The sequence below is a fragment of the Leuresthes tenuis genome, unplaced genomic scaffold (assembly GCF_036924035.1).
Source record: "Leuresthes tenuis unplaced genomic scaffold, fLeuTen1.0.hap1 SCAF_23, whole genome shotgun sequence".
Lineage (NCBI taxonomy): Eukaryota > Metazoa > Chordata > Actinopteri > Atheriniformes > Atherinopsidae > Leuresthes > Leuresthes tenuis.
Window position 1 is genome coordinate 19,668,253 of NW_027325377.1, and position 20,657 is coordinate 19,688,909.

Below are 20,657 nucleotides of genomic sequence, written 5' to 3' on the forward strand. Positions count from 1 at the left end.
GGAAGAAAGCTGATGTAACAGTATCAGACAGTGCCTCTGTATACATGCAGTACAAGCGCTGCATTCATCACTTGTTCTTACGCACATATTTACACTTACATGCACCTGTGTGAATGAAATCAGATAATCTGAAACAAAAAACCTACACATGCACACAAAACACACACTGAATCAATAAATTCAAATGTACAAGACATGAATTTCTAACTGCAAACACTGCCGATAAGCCAGCAAAGCTTGGATAAAATCTAAAGGGATGCTGCAGTGGGGATGCTGAAGGAATCCATAATACCAACTTCCACACTCACCTACTGCAAAGAGTGTAATTCCGTTGTCGGCTACTGTCCTGGCTGCAGGCTCGACCTGGTCGTCTGAGCGTCCATTTGTTATCAAAACAGCAATCTGAACAACAACGAGACAGAAAACTAAAAATTCAAAAGAAAATTACACTGATAGAAAAATTGGTATTTATTTGTGAATTTATTCATGATATTTTCATTCTAATTCAAACACTAAGAATGACAGTTTGAAAATGCATTTAGTGGTAATGGAGAATACAAAGGAAAAAAATATGCACAATAATTCATGTGATCCTGAGTTAGAATATGCAATGTATTTGGTTCTGCCTATTTTTGGCATCACTTAAGTGCTTAAATCAGCCCTCCAAACACATTAGTTGTTGAGGGAGGGCTCTGTGCAATCAGTATTGTTCTGCTGTTAACCTCCTTAAACTTTTGTATGTTTTCCGGAGTTAACTTATTAATCAAAATTAATAAATCAAATCCGAAGAAAAAAAGGATGCTGTCTTGCGTCTGAGATTAATAACTTGCCCTTTTATGAACATTACACAGTTCATTTATAGTTCATCCCTCAGTCAATGAAGAAGAGGGGTAAAATCATTAGTATGAGAAGGTAGCTGCTCTTTGGAAGTGCTCAGGCTGTACAATTCAATATATCTATCTAATCCTTTGTTCTCTGCCTTCCCACATCAAGTGAGCTGCTGCAAGATGATTCACACACACACACCCAGTGAAATGATTGGAATGCTAACCAGTTTTGTTATACTTAGACAGCACTTCAGTATCTGACTGCAGTGAAAGGGTGCTGAGAGAAAAGTCATTGGAGGGAAAGTGCATTTGGGTATTGGATGATACAGTTCTAAGGGAAGGTCAGTTGAGTTGCTGTATACAGTATCACATTTAAGTTACAACACAAGAAATAGACCAGTGTTAATCTAATACCTTAACTTTAAGGCACACTCACAAGTCTTTAATGTTTGTTTTGATCATGTGTGAATGACCATAGGCTTTGCAGTTTGGTTTATGTTTGCCACTGTACTGTTGGGATAAATTTCTCTGATTGAGCATGCAGAATCTGTGGGGGAAAATCTATCACCTGTATTTTTCGAAAGCAAAACACAAAGCAAATAACGTTAAATCTGTTGCAAACTGCAGACACATGATCAATTTTTATTCCGAGCATATAACAAAACAATTTAATCGGCTTCACAGTGGTGTAGAAATAGTAAACCACTTTGTTTTGTTTGTTTATTCCACAATGTCCTGTGGAGCACAAATACAGACTCGTGATTAGTTACTTTATACGCAGGGCCAGAACAGACGTAAATGTATATATTTGCTGTGTGGGTTTTAATATCAAATGGATTATTTCCCTCTTGCTTATGTTTCAGCATGTTGTCAAACATTGAACAATTTTAAATGTGTATGCCAGACGTATTAAACAATACAAAAGCACCATGTTGCACATATTGGTAGGTTAGCCTTGCATTAGCAGACGTGATTATATATCAGTGGTTGACAGATTGTACCTTTGGGGTGAAATCTCGGCTAATGGCAGGGCTGAACACAGAATCAACAAGAAACTGGAGGACACTGCCAGTCCTCCTGGAACCACCCTCATAGGGGAGATCTCTGATGACTCCGAACACCTCCTCAAATGAACTGTAGTCTGTCAAAGCAACCCTCATCCTGTACAGTGAGAATAAAGCAAAAGCAGTTTTTGTAGAAATTAAGAAGAAGCAAACACAAATCATGTTAGATGTGTGCAGAACTTGCTGAGATTATTCAAAAGGAGAAAAGTCTTGCCAAGCTCGTGCTTGAGTACCTTGGAACATCTCCAAAGACAGTGATTCCAAAGCGCACCCCCTCGGCTCCAAGCACACTGTCCTGAAAGGAGGAGATGATTGTTGAGATGAAGTCTTTGACTCTGGTAAAGCTGGTTTGGCCCACGTTCCATGACTGATCCACCAGAAACACTATGTCTGCCTGTGCCACTGTCCTGCAAGCTGAAAAAAGAAGAATGGATGAATTAGTGTAAGTAACAAGGAGGGAAGAGCAGGCAAATGCATGCTTTAAAGTTATTTAATTTATCTTTTAAAAAGTAAACAAATTAAAATCAAATTTTCTTCAACAGATTAAACCTGAAATTTTTTTTTGCAATGGCCATAACTGGTAACTTAGCCATATAATGCAACTTACTTCTATTCCTATGCTGACCACCAGATAGCAGTCTTGTTACACTATGTGGTAGGTTTTCTTTTCATTTGCCTCTGTCTTGCTGCCAGAGCCACACAAATCCCCATGAATTTTTGATGAGACACAATTGAGCCAAAGAGACTATCAATATTCTGAGCACTACAGCAATAAAACTTTAGCAGAATGATGAGGAACGCTTAGAATAATAAGGTAAAACGCGTCTAAAATCAGGGTCAGTTGCTGTGGCCAAGCAAACAAATGTATTTAACACGCTGAGTCTGAAGAACTCTATATGCTTTCTAATGTGAGGTGAAATAGCAGGAAAGCCACAACAACCTGAATGCACTGGATACATAAACACACACATTCACGCACAATGTGCTGCATCTGCAAACACATTCTGAATCAATATTCCAGCATTATATATGCAATAAAGCAAAGTGACGACAACATTGATTAGGCTAGCGAATAAAAGATAGGCTCCGCTGATTGTTCTGTAAGTGATAAGTGATTCTCTTCTGTCCTCTATTTCATTACCAATCTTGCAGTCCTTTATTATATTGCCTTCTTGCTTTGGCTGCAATCCCAGAATCCACAGAGGCTGACATATGTCTCCAGCCCACGGCGACCTAACATTATGTTCTCCCTCACACACCTATACATCTTACCAAGACAGCAAAATGTCACGAGAAGTCTTAGTTTTGGAGGCTGAATGCTCATCTTTACCTACATAGAAAAAATGGTATCATATATTTGGAAATAGTACATTTATCACTGCTAAGTTAAAGTCACTGACTTTATTTCAAAAGATACAAAAATCCTCAACATTTCCTAAGGTGAGCCTCATATAGGCACACAGCCTCTCTTGTTTACACAGGAAGCTAATTTATTCTGTGGGATTCATACTCATCAGATTTCTGTAAAAACACACAGAATATGGTGGATGCCCTGAGCAAGGAAGCAGCTAGAGGCTTGTGTCTGTCAGACAGTCACAGACTGGGGTCCAAAACAAGATCAATTATCTAGAAGTTCGTCTGTTAGGGATGGCAGGTAAGATCGACATGCCAAGGATAAGGACACAACACATGCTGAGAGATTAGGAATGGTTTTCTTGAAGGTTATCTGTGCTGATATCTCAAAGGTTGTAACACCTCTGTGTTGGGCCACCATTGATTTACGCATTAGATGTAGTCCAGTGGCTTCAGCATATGCTGCAGAAACTTCTGCCAAGAAAGAAACACCCTTTAATGATCAACTACTCCAATCAGCGCAAACAAGATCAAAAGAATTAAACTTTTAGAGTGCACATATGAAAAGGTCAGCAGGTTCATGGTAAACATAAAAGTTTTACTGAAAATTAACCGCAAGAATCTACAAGAGAAGCTCAAACTTTTTTGACAATGCAATGTTATAAACTGACAATAGTTCCAAAGAATCTGTTTTCAGTGCCATGCCCAGATCTCTTTAGGGTTGAATACTAATAATGCCTTCACTGAATTTCACTGCATAGCTAAAATCAAAGGCATATTTTATATCTAAAAAATCTGTCTCATAATCTCATGACATAAAGTCTAACCTTTTCTGGTAACATTGGGCATTATTTCACTTGCAGGCTCTCCCAATTGCAGTTGTGTATGATCTTTGTTGTAAGGTTGATCATAACATCATAAGAAATTATCCACATCATATAAGGTCTTGCTCTGCACTTAATGTCTTTCTTAAAATGCTAATTTAATGATCAAATGGTGCTCACTGTACTGTTTCTTTGAATATTATTTGCATTACATGCACTTGTTAGGCTCTTAAATTGCAATTTTGTTAATTCATTATGTTTATTTTGGACCATTTGTCATGCTGTTGTGGTTGGCAAGTAAGTAGAAATACAATGCATCCAAAGTGGATCTTAGATATCTCAGTGATGTTGAGATAAAAATGAAGAAGAAAAAAAAAGTACATTGTTGAGAACAGGAAATAATGCACTCAGAAAAACATAGCTAATAAACATGAACTCCTTAAGATCCATTATCCTCTAAGCATGATCAATACTGGCATTTACGCAGTAAAAGTGTAGCCTCAGTTATGGTCTCCTCCATCTTTCTTTCTTTTATTTTTTTGCTAGGTATTCAACTTCTCAACTTGCTTGTGGCTATTTTTCCCCTCTGCTCAGGCAAGAGTTGACACATATGTATGTGATAATTGCCATCCTGTTTCTTTGCTGCACGTTAGAAAGACTACACAAAAACCACCAACTTGAATGTAATGAAAGTTTGTACAGAGCTGAAGTATGGGCGAAGGAGCAACCCAGTAAATGTTGGGTGGATCAAGATTATTTTAGATAAAAAATGTGCTGTACTGCATTAACCTTGGCAAAAAAAATGCTCTTTGTATGCTCCTGGTTTATTGTGTGCTTTTTGGTGTTTGGCAGCTGAGTTTTTCAGAGCTTATTTCTTGCAATTCCAGAAAGAAACGCTGATAGTAGTGACTCTTATGGTGTCTTCCAGTAAATTGTGAAATAATGATCAAAAGAAAAATAACTCCAAGATGCTGCAGAGTTATGTTACAATTCTTTGAGCAACCCTCACAAGTTATTTTATTCATTGTTAATAAGAAAATATTGATCAAGGAGGCTTTAAGCTGTCATCTGACTTATTGATCCTAAACTGACCACATACCCCATCTTGTGTGTAGATTCAAACACAAAGCCCTAAGGGCTATTATGGACATGATAAGATGGTATGAGAATTAACGCTGTCGATAATAAAACAATTTCATAAACTGCAAAGGAAGCTGGCTTTAGTTATGATCTTGGGCTATTTCTATCCTTCCATAATTCTGCCCAACAACTTTACCAATCACTCTCTGCCAATCAAATTGCAGGTGCATGAAACTATACTTTTGACTGGCTGATTGACCTTTTGGGGAAATCCAATAGCTGAGGCTGAGTTTCTATATCTAGAGGATGCATTTGACAAGCTGGTAGACAGACTGCTGTACTATACATAAGGCTAACAGATGTTTTAAGTCCCTGACCAGACACAGTCTTAGGAGAAACTGTAGCTGGGTTAGTGTCTGTTTCATGTATCAGTCCATGTGTAGAATAATAATGACAGAGCATTCATATACCGTGCTCATTGAGCAGCGGTCGTTTCTTTAGCCTGAGTATCCAAATTATTTGATTTAGGGACCTGTGCACAAAGCTGACACATGAATCACAATCACTCATGTGTTTCTTATTTAGAACTCAGCAACAGAGGATATCATAAGTCAGAGCTTGACAATTACCAAGAGAATGGTTCTGTAACAGAAAATGACATAAAGAAAAGGGTGCAGGAACATAAGAAGCAAACTAATTAAGTGTGTGTGAGTGTGGTCTCAGGTCTATGAATGTCATCACATACCTTCAGCTTGTGCTGTAACACTTTGATGAGAGAGAGAAAGCGACAGCAGAAAGATCCAAACAGAAGAGCAGCCCATACTCTTCCTCTCCTCTTCCTCCTCCTTCAATCACCCGCTCCTCCTCTGCACTTCTTCTCTTCACAAATCCGACCCCTGAATTCCACTCCACAATCATCAATTCCGACTCCTCTTCTCTCTTATCTGAAAGTATACAATATGTGCAGAGAGGAAAAAGTAATTAAAGGCACTCAAAGATAAAACACAGTCAGTCATTTTTAATTTACAAAGGACTTGTAACTCTTATGCAGAAGCCACAATTTCTCCTCCAGCGCTGAAAAAGATGACACCTAACAGTGTGTTCAGGTGGGTAACTTGCACACCACATAGCAAGTGAAACACGATTTAGCATTTTACACATGAATCTCATGCAGTTCTGTCTTGATATCCTAGATACAGTTGGTCTTAATTAGACAGCAACTCAACCTGTAATAAGGTTTTACAACATATTCACTAAAGACCAACAAAATATAAGCATCAAAAAGGGTTTTTAAACTGTCCAATAAGGACCCAGTGTTTTAAAGCAAGCATTGGTAAGTCTAAACAAAGGGGAGCATTAAATGTTATTACACTAATAATCTATTGTAGCAACCTTATATGCGGACTACGGGTTGATGGGAACACGCAGATCAGAATCTACATTGTTTATACAGATTACCATAGGAAAAAGTAAATATGTTATGTCTCCTTTCTTTATTTATGGGCTTAAAAATGTAACTACCCTTTGCAAACTAAACAAATCAATTACTAACTGCATCTTTAAGCTGAGGATTCTGCCTTAAATTGTGTCAAGAGAGACAGATGAAGCTGAGTAGTTGTTTAGATGGTTGGCATCATTTACTTCATGGCATATCTTTGAAATGATTTTGTTTTCACTCATTTTTTTAATCTTTACTAATCTTTTAACAGAACAAATGTATCTATTGAGGTTAAAGTAATTCAGATAAAATGCCTCATCATATATCGTATATGACATAAGAAGAAAACCCAGTCATGACTCAGTTCATCTAAAATCAGTCATGTATTTTTTCGATGTAAAGGAAAGGCTAAGAATGTTTTCCTTTTTTAATCAAGGGAGATGTTGAGAGGAACATTATGTCTAAATCTGAATGTGAGACAAAGTAAATTAACTTGCTGTATATGTACTAGAATGACAGTGTCTTAAGAAACCAAACTCTTAATGTCCAACTCTAGATATGTGAAAGACAGGTGTATATTTTATGCTTTTATTAAGTGAGCCATACCAGTGAATGTACAGGTGTTCTTCAATGCAATATACCGATAGATGGAGGGAGAGTGGCAAATGCTCATGAAATCAAAAGGAGGTCATTTTCATGGTGTTCTGGAATACAGAAAATCATCTTTTCATTCTTCCCATACAAAGCAAACCGTAGGTTAGTGTTGACACGTCTAAAGGCGACAACTTTTCACATAATAGGATACAGAAGTCTCACAGAATTGTATGGCACGTAAATCAATATTTAAAGCAAATGTAATCACAGCCTAAGCAGACTAACGGGAAACAGAATGATGCAGCTGCAAAGATTTTTAAAATTTTAAAATACTAAGTGTCTGCGAAAGCCATTAAAAAGCAACACGTTCAACACAAATGTGATCATGAGAAACTATTCCTTCTTTTATGTTTTACATTTGACAGCTAAACCTCACATAGCATAAATGTGCATGTGAGTACTGTATAGGCATGAGCAAATCACTAACATCACAGATCTCCCTTCATTCAACAACCTGAAAACAATAAAAAGTTATCTTTGTTCTGAACTCATCTATCAAGCCAATTCATCAACTTAATTGCCTAATGAGAATACAGTCAGCTTTAGCTTTATATTATAACATAAAAATAAATCAGATCAATGAGAAATTTGAATTGCAGAAAATACCTATGCATGATTTGACCATCTGGTATGACTAAGCCAGAATGGCTGACGGCTGAATAGTTTACAACCTCTGCAGATGGAAGTGGGAACTGGCAGGGCTTGAACTCTAATGTAACAGCCAAAAACTGCACTCTCCCCCTCACATACCAGTGCAGATTTAAGATCTGTCTCTGCATGTATCGTCTTATTACTGAAGTGTAGGGAAGACAAACTCATAAGGCTGTTGTAATGAATGACAGCCAGCACATTGCACAATTAGTGAGCTGTATCTATGCCACAGAGGGGTTTTTATTAGGTTTGCTTGGGTGTTCAAAAAAGTAGCCAGCAAGCAGGACCAAGTTTTTCTTCTTATGTTGACAAAGCTGACATAAGTTCCTTAAAGCAAGCAGAAAATCTTGCATGTGTAAATGCATGTGTAAGCATGCTAACATGCTCACTCTGACACCTCTATCCATCCATCCATCTATTCATTATTGTCCATTTATTCAAAATCGAGTTGCAGATGTAACAGGTCCAGGATGGAAACCCAGACATCCCTCTCTCCAGTGACAATATTCAGTTTTTCCTGGGGATCCCAAGGCATTCTTAGGCCAGAAGAGATATATAATCCTTGCAGTGTGTTCTGGTCTGCCCCGGGCCTCTAATTTGAACATTCTTTAAAAAAACATTCAAAGGGAGCTGAGGTGATGACAAGGAGAATTAGGATACCTCTTGGTCGCTACTTCAGCCGACTCCTTTCAATGAGAAGGGCCAGTGGCTCTATTCCGAGCTTTTTCCTTTGGTCAAGCTCCTCACTTCACTCCTGAAGCTGAGCCCTGCTACCCTCAAAAGGAAACGCATATTAGCTGCTTGTATACATGATCTCATTTTTACAGTCACGCCCCAAATCTTTGTGACCAAAGGTAAGGATTGGAGCAAAGTTAGAGCAGTCAATTTAAAGCTTTGCCTTTTGGTCTTCATAACAACACAATGATGCAGCCCCTTCAATACTGCTGACAAAGTCCCAATCTCCATCTCTTGCTCCCACTTGCTGTCACTTGAGAACTGGATCTCCTGAAATACTTACTGCTTGAGGTAAAAAATCATCCCTGAGCCAGAGTAAGCACTTCACCTTTTTCTGGTTAAGAACAATGGCCTCAGAGTTGGAGGGGCTGACTTTGTTCCTGGCCACTTCACTCAACTGAGATGTACTCCAGCGTGTGCCAAAGATCATGGCTTAAAGTAGCCAACAAAAGTAGCCCCCCCAAAAAAGACCCATAACATAAAGAGCCTTTAGTATCTCAAAGTAAATCTCATTTATCTCCAGAACCTTACTGATCAACCTCTGCTAAGGTGATAGGCAAGTCTTACCCCAGGTTCACAGACTCTGTTTCCTAAAAGGAAGAAATAGATATCCTCAAAGTACACCTTTCACCACTTGATGATAGCCACGTTTCAGGTCAACAGTTCTGCACCCAGACCAAGCACATACTGGGAAGGGCCCCGCTTTAACTTTCTGAGCTGCCAATGGTTTGGCAGAAAATCCTTGAGGCCAGCCTAAAGTCCTTCTCTATGGTCTCACCGAATTCCTCTCACACTTGAGTTTTGACTTACACAACCACCAATGCTGCAGCCCTTTTTGTCACTCAGTTCCTGTAAGCTACTTCAGGTGACCCCCAGAACAGCCAGGCCTGAAAGGCCTCATTCATCAGGTTGATGGCTTCATTTCGGCTCAGCCCATCAAGCCTAAGGAGCCAGACCTCAGCCACTCGCTCTGGCCAGCAAGCTGAAAGAACAGCTGTGACTGAATGGAATCTGGTTTGCAGATTGGTATTAAATAAAGGTAAGATGGCGATTGAGTGTGAGGAAAGGTCATAGAATAAGTTATTAAAGCACTAACACCAGAGACTATCAAAGTATGTACAAAACATCATGTACAACTTCAGTAGTTCCAAGAAGGATCAAACAACTGATTAATAACCAACATGGATGTCAGACATTGTGACAGCTCATAACAATGCCTCTTTCTGCAATACTTACAATCATAAGTCAAATACTTTGTCACCTGCCAACAACCATTCCACTTCAAAAACATTTGCACAAAACTACATCCCTCACTTTTATAATGCTGGCATCAAGTGTTTTTTGTGTCTCAGGCCTTCAGTTTATCACTGCTCCAGGTGGATTAAATATTGTCAAGAAATTAAGTTTACCATTCCTGACCCTTATATTCCCTCTTTGTTCCCTATTCCCATTTCTCATACCTTCACACATATACACACCCACACTTCTTATGCCTGCAAGTCAGCCATTTCTACATAATGGCATTTTCCACCTCACCACTTCACAGGATGGATTATCCCTGTAGGTGGGAAACTGGTGACAGTGAAGAGGCACACACACGCAGACACAGATGCACACAGCTCTGAACTACAATGGTTGATAGCAGATGTCTTTGGTGCAGCACATCAGATCCACAGCTAATTCACACACTAACAAATACAGACACACACACTCTCATGCACTGTTCACAAGTTGCAGACTCTTAATATGTCTTTCATTTGCATTCAATCAACACAGGTTAGTCTGTCTTGAGAAAGAAAGTGCCCACAATTCACCCTACATAGTTTCATCTGCTGACATTACTCTCACAAACATGATATGCACTTGTTATTCATGACTAACTAGAGTTGATGTGACTATATAATGAGTCTTCTCTTTAAGCTCCTGTTGAATTTGAATGAGTAAAATCTGCTTTGTCTGTTTGTTCCTAAAAGAAAAAGATGTGCATTTGCAGTAACTGCTGTATTTTATTGCTGAAAAGAATTTGTTTCTATTAATACTAAAATCAGACGGGTCACACAAATTAAAGATCACTTTTAGTGTAAAGAGCAGAAACGGTTCATTGTTAAAAGTGCTGACCTTGGTCCAGACACAAGTTCACAAGATACAAGATATCTGGGCAGTTATGGATTCATAACTGCTCTGTAAAATAGCCTTCTCCAGTGTAGTTAATAGGTCTTGAATATGTCCCTAAAACTGGCCCATGCATTTTCACTTACCACTGATGTCATTATCTTCCAAATCCAGATGATTTCTCAAGAGTAAAAAAACAAAAAAAAAACAAATGAAGTTTTGTCCAAGACAGGTCAAATTAAATCTGGAGTTGATTTAGTATCCTTTTTAAAGGTTGTTATTAGGGATGATCAACTAAAAGATAATCAATGTGTCCCCTGTATGTCTGTATCTGAGGAGGTAGGAGTGTAAGAGTGGATGAATGACTTTCTTTCCTGGGTTGTGGTGAAAAACAGAAAAGTCTGGAAGAAAGGTGGGGGTGAAGCTGGAGCAACCTGTTGAATCAGAGACAGACAGACAAGGCATGAAGACAGAGACACATAGTAGGAATGAGGTGGCACTTACTGTTGAGTGACGCCCCTGTCAGAATCTAGGGTGCATATGTGTAAAGTATGTACATGAAGACGGAAACAGACAAGCTTTACCCTCAAGGTAACAGAATACACGATGAAGTAAAGCGCTTGGAGTTAAAGTCTGCAATCTCTCACAGTCATACTGTGAGCAGCATCTGGGAAATCCACCTAAACACACTCTTGCACCCAAGAGTCAGTCCATGAATGAATCAGGCGTGTTGGTGCAAATGATATTCAAGATTGGACAAACCTAAATGCTGCTTGTATCTTTTATTGGTTTTCATTGGCGTTTCAGTTTAAAAGAACAAATTCTTTTTTTGACTGAAAAAATACATTCTGAGTAGGCTTTAAAAAAATAAGCACCTTGCCGTTGCACAACATTCCATTAATTTAAACAATACATCAAGAAACATCAGATTAGCAAAACGCCTGGAGGCTAAAACTGAGCCAAGCTCAGTTCGTATGCACCCCATACTTATGTATTCAAGGTTTATTTACTCATTCATAAACCCAACAAACAACAAGCTCTATGAACAAACACCTTCTCAAAACAGAAAGGGAAAGGAAGAGGAAAAATCTGTCATGTTTTAGAAGACGCTGTCAGTTGCTTTGTGTGTGTATGTTTGTGTGTGCGCGTGCGCATGTGTAAGTGTCAGGGTGTGTTTTGAGCATGCTGAGGGGCACTGGGTCGTATTTAATGGTCGACCCAAGGAATGTGGTGACCATTTTAATAGGATTTAGCAGCTGTCATTCCTGACATGTTATAAATCAGCAAACACACTCCAGAGGTGGGGTTGGCTGATGTGTGGATTCAGATAATAATGGAGGGATGGTGGATTATACAACACAATTAGACTATTGACTAGTGCAAAAAATAATCCAGATGCTGCAAAATTAAATAAATATTGTTGAGGAAAATTTTATACTATTCTATTAGAAATATTTCAATCATTTACAGAACACAGGACAGAGAGGAATTTCAACATATGAATGGATTATATGCTGCTTTTTATTTGTGTACTCAGTCTCTGGCTTAGATTTTAAAGGGGACTCCTGCATGGAAGCAAATTGGCATATTCATCTCTCATTTTTGTTTTAGGTCCATCAGTTTTATACTATTTTATGAGGAGTCTTGGAAATTTTTATTTTGAAACAGTAATGGGTAAATGGTTACAAGTTTACTTGTTAAAAATCTATCTCTGGTAAAGTCTGTTAGGGAGCCAATCGAAATTTCTTATTAAATTAATTTTGCTTAAGAAGGTATGAGCCATAAGCAAAGGTGCTTCCTCCCTATTTCTCTGTTAGCATAGGATACAGTTGACCTTCATCTATAAAAGGAAACAAGATTATGCCGTCACACAATTCCTTGAGCTGCAACATTCAAAGCGACATTTAATCATGTTCTGGTCATGCTAATTGGGAGTCATGTAGATATATTTGAGAACAGGAGGATGAGTGTGAGCAGTAATTCCCATTATAGCTGTTTTCACACATGAACCGCTGCCCTGAAATTTCCAAGACATATTCTCGAGGGACTGAGCGTTAGAGCTAAGATGTCTGCAACTTTTGCACCTGAATTCTGAGATTACATGTCCAGCAACCTTGTAAGAGGTTAGGGAAGTCAGTGAGTGCATTCCTGTGAGTGAATACAGCAGAAAATCCTCTAGAGTATTTACAGCGAGTGAGTGTGCATGGAACTAAGCATTGCTACTTCTTTGTGCTCTATTGTCTCACTTTTATTTTGTCTTCCAGTTGTTCGTAGATACAGGCAATATGACCCTGACATCAACACAAAAACAGTCATCAGGGACTCACCTAGCAATCATGACATGCTGTAAACAAAACAAAGTGATTTCCACAACATGCTTTTTGTATCATGTCCTGTCTCTTGTGCATTCTTTCCAGGCCCCACCCTACATTCTTTGGAAAATATTCACTGGCTTTTTACTTCAGTTTGTATAGTCTTACATTGGCAACCCAATAATGTGAGGATTATTGTTGCCTTGTTCATGAGGCCTGCATGAAACTACAAAGAAAGAATGGATTAGGTATCTTTTTTTTTTTTGTAGTCCAGTTTTAATAAAGCAACTCACATTACAGCATTGTGTAAGTGCATCTGAATTTAGCATAAGTTTTCTCTATCCGAATTCCTTTGAATAATTCTTTACATCTTTCCTTAACCTTATGAACATTGAGATCAAGGAAAAGTGTGTAGGAAAAAAGCATATAAGACTCTGTTTTTGTTGTTTTTGACTATTCTACAGCAACACTTGGTGAGATAGCTCTCAGCAAGCTATGCAATTCAAATTTGTCAAATTTGTTAAACTAACTAAACTAACAAATTTGTTTTTCTTCTGAGACATGGTCTAGAAAATATGTTTTTGGCTGGGAGGGTAAGTTGACCCATTTCAGCTGTCCTAAAGACGATCGATCTTGTATGAGTGAATGCAGTTTTTCCTATCAAAAAGCACAGTTAAGAAAATGTTTGGCTTTGTTGGCCACACTTTATGAACTATTTTAATAAGAAGGACCAGTATGACCCTGGCTTGCAGGGAGACTGAAGCTGAAAGTCGAGGCTGTTCAAACACTAAAAGCGCTCGAGTCTGAATAGGCGTACATGCGCCTATTAGACCTGTATAGACTAAGACGTGCTGTATGCGTGTGTGAATGACTAAATGTTGCTTGTAGTGTAAAAGCGCTTTGAGTGGTCAACAAGACTACAAAAGGGCCATATAAGTACAGTCCATTTACCATTTACATTTATTCCCCGGGGACCCTAAAGTGTCAATTTGTTGCTTCTAAAACAGCTTAAAACCACAGAATTACTCACAACCAACCATAGTTTGCATTTACCAACCCCCACGAACTTCATATAATGCATACACAGAGGACCCATTAGCAACTCAGTCTCGGGTAACAACATATTCGAAAGTGTAGCATGTTTGTCAAAGTTCTTTATTTGTTTCTGAGTTGTTGTGGCCTCCTGACTGGAAACAGGAGTTGTGTGCGCAAGCCTCCTGTTTGACTAGGCTGCTGAAATAATTACAAAATATTTGGAGTTATGATGTGTGCATAATATTGTCATGTCCACTTTCAAGAAGTATTCTGAAGATGTGGGCAGTGATGGTGCTGAACAGTTGAAAAGCACATGGTTGTTCAGACTACATCTGGTTAGAGCACAGAAAGAAAGTGACATGCATAAATTTTTTTTACATCAAATATTACCACATCTCCAAATGTTCTCAAGGAATTCAGAACCACCTATCAGATAAAATTCCAGACTTCAACAGCAAATCAATCTGTGTGAGAGATGGCATTCTGGTGTGGAGTAAGGGGTGGTAGAATCTAGTTTGGCCTTAAGGCTGTCGGAAATGCACACTGTCTGCCTGCTGACCCTGACCACATGTTAGGAAGTTAAGGAGGGGGCATCAGTCAGGACCACTCTCTCTAAGCAGTCAAAGGTCAGAGTGTCTCTGTGCATATATCTCTTCACATCACAACTTGCATCTGGACCCAAGCATGAAGAGAAGCTTCCACTACCTTTGTTTAAACTAATTTCACTTCAGAGCTTTCTCAATAAACTTTGTAGTCTTGATAGGTTCCTGAGCTCAGTTACATCACGGGTAAATGAGACTATCTGCATTGGAGCAGCAGGTGTGATTAGAAATAAAAAGTGCTGTGAACCTGTAGGGGATATTCAAATAAGGAGTATTAACCAACCTTGTGTCAGCTAATCGCACACCTTCTGCAAGTGGGCATAAATCCTTCCAGTCACGAATAGAGCAGGCACAAAAGTAAGCACTGATTAAATTTACACTGAAGGCTAACCAGAAAACAATCATGGGAGTCAGGAGGAAGGAAGGAGGAAAGAGAGTGGAGTGTGTGAGTTTCAGGAGTTATTATCTATGTGTGTGTGTTGGTGAACTGGGAGTACATATTGAAAGCTAAATAAATCATAAATCATCTGTGCACACAGGTGCATTATTTATGTTTATATGCCCCTGTGCTTCTTGGTTTCATCATCATTCCTAAACAAACTGTTTCACACGATAGTCAGTTGTAGTAACAGTTATCAGTCACTGGCAGTTAACTCTGTTTAAGCATTAAAAGTTGGAATTAAACTCTTCCTCTTTTTTCATTAATGACAAAAATGAAAAACTATGCCGACATCTTTGTCTCTTCTCTTAAAACTATATCAGTTCCTTAATAAGTCCAATGATGATGTACAACATGGAGGTACAAGTGAAATGAACTACTTATTAATATTCGTTTGAGAAGAGCGTGATCGTTCGACATTCATGCCTCATGGCATCTGTTCAAGGAGCTCCCAATTCTAATTTGATAGAGTACACATTTAATGTATTTCTGAAATATTAATTTCTCCTCCTCATTTTTCTTTCACTCTACTTGCTCCATTAGGTTACGGCAATCAAAGATTACATTAGCCACTGGTTTTAAATCTTTATGTTAACTGTCCAATTCGTCACATAGCATTTTAACAATGTTCATTTGAGGCTTTGAGTTGAAATTATTTCTTTCAAAATTGTTCTTTATGATTTTTGGAAAATGATAGTGAGTGTTATCAGCTTCTTCTGAAATGTGAGCTTAACTTTGATCACTTACACTTTTGAACATTTCCCAATTAAACTTTTCTAAATGGGACATGTCACCTGCTGTTCTAATGTGAATCAGTCTCTGAGGTATCTTTTAACATGCTGCTGCTTCATTTGCACTCCTGCCTCCTTTAGTGTGGCATTAATGCAATTATTGATAAACTGACAGCATGGGACGGGTGTCAGAAATATTTGATACTTGTATGAATTTTGGTTTAATGCTGTCAGTGTTGGCATGTTTGTTTGAATTTCACACCAGGAAAATGAGCTTCCTTTGTCTGCCTGCAGGCTAATAACACTTCTGATCCACATCCATAAACCATAGAAGCTCGGCAGAGTGCCCACTGTTGCCAACTACAAAAGGTCGGCTCTGTGCCAAGCCTTTTAGCAGAACAAACATACATAAAAACACATGCACAATTACAGAAATGAGATGCTATTACAAAGGATATGCCACAGTATGACAAAACACAAACAGATAAAAGCACATGCAGGGACATACGTGTAAACACACACTTGTGTGCGTGTGTGGTGCTAACCTCTAACAATTTTTGTCATGATGAATTAATTTTACAAACCATGCGACTTCCTGACTTTGACTGAGATAAGAGCAGTCATGGCAACAGAGGAAAACAGCTTTTGCAGTGTGATGGCCGGTTTGTTTGTACAGACCGCAGCAGAGCAGGGAATTGAGATGCAGCACAAGTCTGGGCTGAAAGAATTAGTCATGGGTTTGTGTCCAATTACCACTCTGGAGCTGACAAAGGATATCAAAATAATCAACAGAAGCCGCTCTCTTCACTGCACGTAAGAGGAAACAGTGTCACAGTACAGCCGATACACAACAAAAAGAGACACAGATGTGGAATTAAAATCAATATAACCATAACAAATAGTCTAAACTACAGTATGTAACTGTTTTAACATTTCTGCAAAAGCTTCATTTCATGTTGGCAAATGGAGGACCATAGATCACAATCAGGTGGATGACAAAGAACAGATGGAAAGCCAGTCTGTCCAGTAGACTAAAAGTATGCACAGCATAGTTTATACACTCCCCCCTAAATATACTGTGCAGTTGCAGGACATAATGCAGATTAAAGATGCTGTTTGTTGATATATATATATAAAAAAAGAAGGTTTTGTGTGGTGAAATAGTTTTCATGGATATTGGATATTTAGGAACTAGACAACACAAGAGGGTCACGTGGGCAGCAGCTGTCCACACTTGACCTTTTAGAGACCACAGAGAAAGGAAGGCAACCTCTTATGTATTAAAAGAAGAAAAAAGGCATTGAACAACTTTTCAAATGGAACACACTGTAAATTTCCACATACATTATTGTTTGATTACTATCTGAAAGAACTCTTTCATAGTAAAGCTCCATGAAGCCCAAAGCCCAGCTTTGTCAGATTTGGCTGCAAAGCACATACAACAGAGGTTAAGCTACTGACTTGTAAATCCAGATGTTTTAGCGAAATGATCCAAGCTGAAAATACAGGAATTTTGACAGAAAATCTCAGCACTATTTAAAGGGTTCGAGAGCACAGTAGTCTCTATCATTCTGGAGGGGATAAACTCTTGAACCACCAGCAGTCTTCCTGTACTTTAATTCTGTAATTAACAAATAAGAGATAAGGGACCTTGAAAAAGGCAACATGAAACACATTCAGAGTTCCTGGAGATGGGAGAAACCATTAGAAGAACAACCACTGGTGCAGCAGACGTTTATGGTAATTTGGCAAAATTATTCCTTTTTACAGTTCAATAGGATGAGTTATATATAAAATCACCTCATTCAATTTTCATTAAAGAGGAAATTAGCTTTAGGAACACAAATTTGTTTTTGTACCCAACTGAAGCTTTCTCTTTATTGTAAGGTTAAGCAATTTAACCATGGAGTTATTTTTCAGCCCCCGAGCCCACTGGGACCCAAGTATTTAAAAGCTTTAGATGAAATTGGACGTTTGAGTGGAAAAGATGTATTATGCATTGTTAATTTAGGTTGTTTCAATTAAATCTTTTAATAATTAGACTTCAAAAAGTCCCCTAACTTATCCTTTAATAGTATGAGGTATCAAGACTATTATTGATGTGAGGTCATCAACACAGGTTGTGTTTCTCCTCTGTCATTCATGGATAAGAGACTTACTTTGGACTTAACGAAGATATGGGCTTATGTCTTAGTGTCTGCTGTATAAATATAAATTCACTGCCTCCATCAGTCAGGCAGTGAACCCAGCGGAATGTGTTTCTGTTTTGTACAATATCATAAGTTGGCTGATGACACATATGCTCGCAAGCAGAGACAAGTCTGCTGTGTGCATGCTGACAGCAGGTCACTGGAGCTCTGCGGCAGTACTCAATGGAATGGAAAATGGCTGGTGGGCGGAATGCTACTTATATGTATGTAATAAACAAGTAAATGGTCAAATAAAAATTTTTAAAATGTAGTTTTTGCATATAAAAATGACGTCCAGCTGAGATGTAGTGAAGGAAATGTGGTTCAACATTTTCATTAACTGCAGGTAAGCTCAAATGTTGACTGAATTTTAAAACCATTTGTATTTTATGACAAACAAATGAAGGTAAATGCAAACATATATACACATGCCCATTCTCTGACACGTCTTTCTTTCTTTGTTTTTTCTGCATCAAACTGGCTCTCTGAACTCTGCAATCTCTGCAAACCCTGACAAGCAAGCAGTAAATAGATCACAAATTCATTAGAGCTTGAGCATATGGTGAGGTGAAGGATTTCAAAGTGAGGACACCTGGGGTTTTCACAACCATCACATAACCTTTGTCTGCATAATCCACCTCTGTTTCACCCCTTCTGCTGTAATCGTCTCTTTTGGCTCTTCTCCCCCATTGTGTGTGCCTTTTGAAATGTCCATCTTTGGCTTAATTTAATATGCATGGCACAGCTGGGGGCACAAGGACAGCAATTTGTTAGAGAGTTTGATGAAGGGGAAATATTCAGTGGACCACTTGGTTTCATGGGAAGTGGACTGTGAGTGTGTAAGGCAACAGTTCTGTGAAAAAAGAGGAAGTGAGAGCAAAAGACAGTGACATGGATGAGAAGATAATACGAATACTACAGAGAAGCTGGAGAGAGAAAAAAACTGCTGGAAAGTAATGATTATTGACTGATATGATGAACTCCAAAGATTTGAAAGGATATGGAAGAAAAACAATCAACATTCTGTGTATTATGCTATGGTTGAGCTCTTCTAACAGGGGATGAAAGAGTATGAGAGAGAAATGAAGTAATGGGTCAACATGCAGAGGAAGAGAAGGAAAAAACTGAGGAGAAAAACATCTGGTCAAAGAGAGAAACACATGGAGAAAAGAGAAAGCGGGAAACAGAAACAAAGTAGACAAGAGACTGGAATGGGTGGGAGTGAGGGGGGAAAACATTTATGAAAGCCGTTGTTGTCATCCTCTGAAGAACCGCCGTCAAAGCAAAGGTCAAAAGTCTGAACAAAGGTCAAAGATCAGATAAGACTAAATCACACATCCACATTTTTTCTCCCTTTTCCACACACACACACACACACACACACACACACACACACACACACACATACGCGCACACAGTGGCTATGAAATCTAACACAACTGACACAGAAAATCCACTAACATAATCACACCATCTAAGCAGGAGCCCTTGTCCCCTCAGGCAGCCATTTTCAAGCTACAGGTGAGGTCAGCCCACCCTGGAGGGGGCAGTATTGTTCCTATAAAGGTGTTAGTCTGGGCATGTCCAAAATCTACTGAGGTCTCCTTTTATCTGATATACAAGCCTGAGGCCAGAGGACCAGTCAAATGAGGCATCAGATGAAAAAAGATAATCAGAGATAATCTCACAGTTTGGTATAATTCTCTCTCTTGGGGCTTTTTGGTCAGCAATGGCGTGCCCGCTTGTCACCCCAAATGTTTACAAGTCTTTGAAAAATTGCTTGAGTTATAAACTCAGCAGAGCTGCTGTCAGTTTGTGACATACTTATAAATCAGTTGGGAAGGTTTGTTTTAACTCTGAGCCAGTGTGCCTTTGAGGTAAAGTGAAAGTGAATCCCACAGTGAAATAAAATATTTGTTTCTCTAAATGATATGACCGAACCCCCCAAAGCACAAAGTTACATATGGTACATTCATTTTATTTTGTGTACAAGATTACATGTTCATATCTTACAGTTCTATTGATTAACAACCGTTTTAACAATTAACCATAAAAATGAACAGAATACTTTTTGCCACCAGCTAAGAGTTTAAAAAAAAATAAGTAATTATTCAGATATTCCTATTTGCATCTGAATAGTTTTATTCAGATTTATTATTCCACAGGGCTTATTTCCTAAATGCATCATGCTATTCATGATGTTATTTGCAAATATTTTGGCACTGCATTTTGTGGCGAGAATGCAGGAAAGATTTGTTGCCCCCTCTTTCTTTGAGGGCATCAGATATTGTAATTTTTAAAGGTCTAGGCAGCTGTTTCAAGGAGCCTGTGGCTGCTGTGAGTTTTGAAGTGTGAGTGTTTATAAAGCTTTGAAATCTGTTCTCACTTGGCCTTTCTAGCGGTGATTATGAGGAAGCTACCCTGAAAATATTGGATGAAAGATAATTGGAGGTTCAAGTTTCGTAGGGTACCAAAACATTTAGCCTAGTGCTCATTTAATTTTTTCTAATCATAATAACGTTTCAGCCGTTCTCACCTAGTTCCTTTTCAGAAAAGGTTGGACCTACTGTAAGGAATTAAACACAAAGTACTGACACTAGAAATAAAATCT

At 38.5% G+C, this 20,657-nt stretch overlaps 1 protein-coding gene across 1 annotated transcript in view; it reads right to left on the reverse strand.

Annotated features, from left to right (window-relative positions):
* Positions 1 to 10,945, reverse strand: part of col7a1l (collagen type VII alpha 1-like) — a 62,184-nt gene extending 51,239 nt beyond the window's left edge. Inside the window, exons 1-5 of the mRNA XM_072377341.1 lie at positions 10,885 to 10,945; positions 5,894 to 6,092; positions 2,125 to 2,305; positions 1,829 to 1,988; positions 309 to 402 (exon numbers count right to left, since the gene is read on the reverse strand). Of these exons, the coding sequence (XP_072233442.1) occupies positions 309 to 402; positions 1,829 to 1,988; positions 2,125 to 2,305; positions 5,894 to 5,969 (511 nt within the window). The 5' untranslated portion in view covers positions 5,970 to 6,092; positions 10,885 to 10,945. The remainder of the gene's footprint in view (positions 1 to 308; positions 403 to 1,828; positions 1,989 to 2,124; positions 2,306 to 5,893; positions 6,093 to 10,884) is intronic.
* Positions 10,946 to 20,657: the final 9,712 nt, after the last annotated feature.